Here is a 2,374-nt window from a genome sequence, read left to right as displayed (position 1 = left end):
GAGGGGTGGGGGGGCGGGGTTCTGGTCCTGGGCTGACTTCCCTGGGTCACAGCCCGGGCTCCGCCTGCCCCCTGGCGGCCACAGCCTGCAGAGCTCTGCGCAGAAGGCAGTGCTTGGTCCCGTGACACCTCAGGACCAGGGGATGCGATGATGTTCACGTTCTGGCTCCAGTAAGGTTACTCATGCGACCCTGGTACTTGGTTTTGCTCCTCAGAGGGTACAAACAGTGAAGGGTGGCTCTGCAGTCCCACCTGCACAGTGTGAGGCCCCTCCCCCCGGAGAGCGACGGCCGGGCATTCGTGACGGCCAGGTGTGGGCCCAGCGCGGCCTCCTTGTGTCCCCACTCACTGAGCCGGCTGGATGCTCACGGGAGCGGGAGCCAGTGAGCCTGAAAGACGTGAGACAGAGGCCGAAGTGCTGGGCTCCCGGCTCCCATACCTGCACCTGCAGGCAGGACCTGACGGGTGGGCCCCGACTGTCACATTGGGGGCCTTCTGGGGGCAGGAGGCTCTTCCCAGCAGGAGGGCCCAAGAGAGTGGCTGCAGGGACAGGCCGGGGGCAGCTATGCAGTGGCTGCAGTCGGCAGGAGCCGGGAGGCTGTGCAGGGAAGGAAGGTCGCACTGCAGGGTGCATCCTGGGAAGGGGCGCCACTAAGGAAACAGGAGGGAACAAGACAGACAGACACAGAGAAGCAGAGAGAAGGGTGGGAGGAGGATGCTTCAAATGCCAGGAGAAATGGCACTGGACGTGGCGGGAGCACTGGGATGTGACTGCTGGGTGGGCAGGGGCAGTGTTATCGCCGTCATGGTGACTGCGTCTGCCTTTAGAATGAGCCCTGGGTGAAGCTGGGAAGGGTCTGGTGTAACGGGAGGCGTGGGGTAGGGTTGCCCCACCGGTTGCCTGTCTGTTGTAGCAAGAAACCAGCAGGTCAGGAGGAGTGACACTGGTGGTGGGCGTGAGCATGGCCTTGGACTGGAGGAACCCATCGGAAAGCCGTTCGGAGTGGTGGTCCGGCCAGGGCTCGTGTCTGGTCCTCCGTCTTTACGCTTCGTCCTGGGCCTCCCTGCAGCTCAATGTGCGCGGGGCAGCTCAGGGTACTGCGTAGCGAGGATTGCAGCCACAGGACGGCTTGCCGCCAGGCCACACCCTCCGAGACGCCTGAGGCCCAGTGTGCACCCGGGTCTGCTGTCCCGCCTGCTCACCCTCTCCCACCCCTAGGAGCTGTTGCTGGAGTTCGAATCTGAAGTGCAGAAGAGGGAGCACGGGTTCCGGCTGCACGCCGACAGCATGAGCAGCACAGTCCTGACCCACGAGCTCAAGGTAACGGCGCGTCTGCCAGGGCCTCTAGTGGTGAGGTGGCCTCTTCCTTCGCCCGGAGCCCCCACAGGGCCAGGGCCTTTAGCACCGAGTCAAGGATCAGCCTGAGGGGAGGGAGCTGTCTGTGTAGGGGAGGTGACAGGGGGCGACGCCTGGCCCGGCCCAGCGGTCCTGGCTGGTGCTAGTAGGATGGATGCCCTGTCCTCGTGGTCAGCTAGGTCTCCGCTCTGCTGCCAGCCTCCCCACCAGGCCTGCAGTCCGTGGGCAGCACTCGCCATCAGGGGCCCAAGGACCCTGGCGGTTCTCCGTGGCTGGAGCCTATCCCTAGTCTGAGTTCCTGGCACAGACACCAGTGCCCATGGGCACCACCTGCCCCAGGGCCAGCGAGGCATCCAGACCGCGCGGCTGGGCTGCCCACAGTGACCCTCATCTGGCCACTGTGGGGACTTCTGAGCGCCAGGGGAGAGGAGATTTGTGGGGTTACCCTGTGCTCCACAGCATGGAGGACACTCCTGTAGCGGGGCTGTGGGGCGGGGGAGAGCGGGGGGAGTCCCAGGTGCAGGCCCTGGCCCCACCTGCTGTGCGAGTGGCTTCCCGACCCCAACACTGCTGCCCCCAGGGCTCACGCCCGGGAGCTGATCGGGGCAGCAGCTGTTCCGTCTCCAGATGTTAGTCGAGGAAACTGAGGCCAGAGAGGTTGCTTAGAAATGGAGTGTGCGGCCGGGATTTCAGCCCCGTTCCCTCAACCTCCACCTGCATGTGTGAGTCCAGATCTAATAGTGTTCACACCTCCTGTGAGGAAATGGAGCAGGTACTCTGGCCCGTTGGAGTGACGGCTGGTCACGCGGCCTCGTGGGGGTGCGGGCTCTCCAGGGCCGTGGGCCCCCCGGCATTCTCTCCCGATCCCCATGGGTGACGCTCACAGCCTCGTCCTGAAGCCTCTTCCCGTCTCAGGTTAAGCTTCTGAACAAGGAGCTGGCGGCGCTGAGAGAGGCCGGGGCCCAGGCTGCCGAGTCCCTGCAGGGGGCGCAGGCGGCCAGGGCGGAGCTGGAGGAGC

General features: G+C 65.2%; 1 protein-coding gene across 1 annotated transcript in view; it reads left to right on the top strand.

Annotated features, from left to right (window-relative positions):
- Positions 1-2,374, top strand: part of CCDC57 (coiled-coil domain containing 57) — an 11,927-nt gene that overhangs the window by 1,375 nt on the left and 8,178 nt on the right. The window contains exons 4-5 of the mRNA XM_015559889.1: positions 1,219-1,320; positions 2,272-2,374. Of these exons, the coding sequence (XP_015415375.1) occupies positions 1,219-1,320; positions 2,272-2,374 (205 nt within the window). The remainder of the gene's footprint in view (positions 1-1,218; positions 1,321-2,271) is intronic.

The sequence above is a fragment of the Myotis davidii genome, unplaced genomic scaffold, assembly GCF_000327345.1.
Source record: "Myotis davidii unplaced genomic scaffold, ASM32734v1 scaffold211, whole genome shotgun sequence".
Lineage (NCBI taxonomy): Eukaryota > Metazoa > Chordata > Mammalia > Chiroptera > Vespertilionidae > Myotis > Myotis davidii.
The sequence above is the reverse complement of the archived record's forward strand: the minus strand, read 5'-3'. Positions and strand labels throughout refer to the sequence as shown.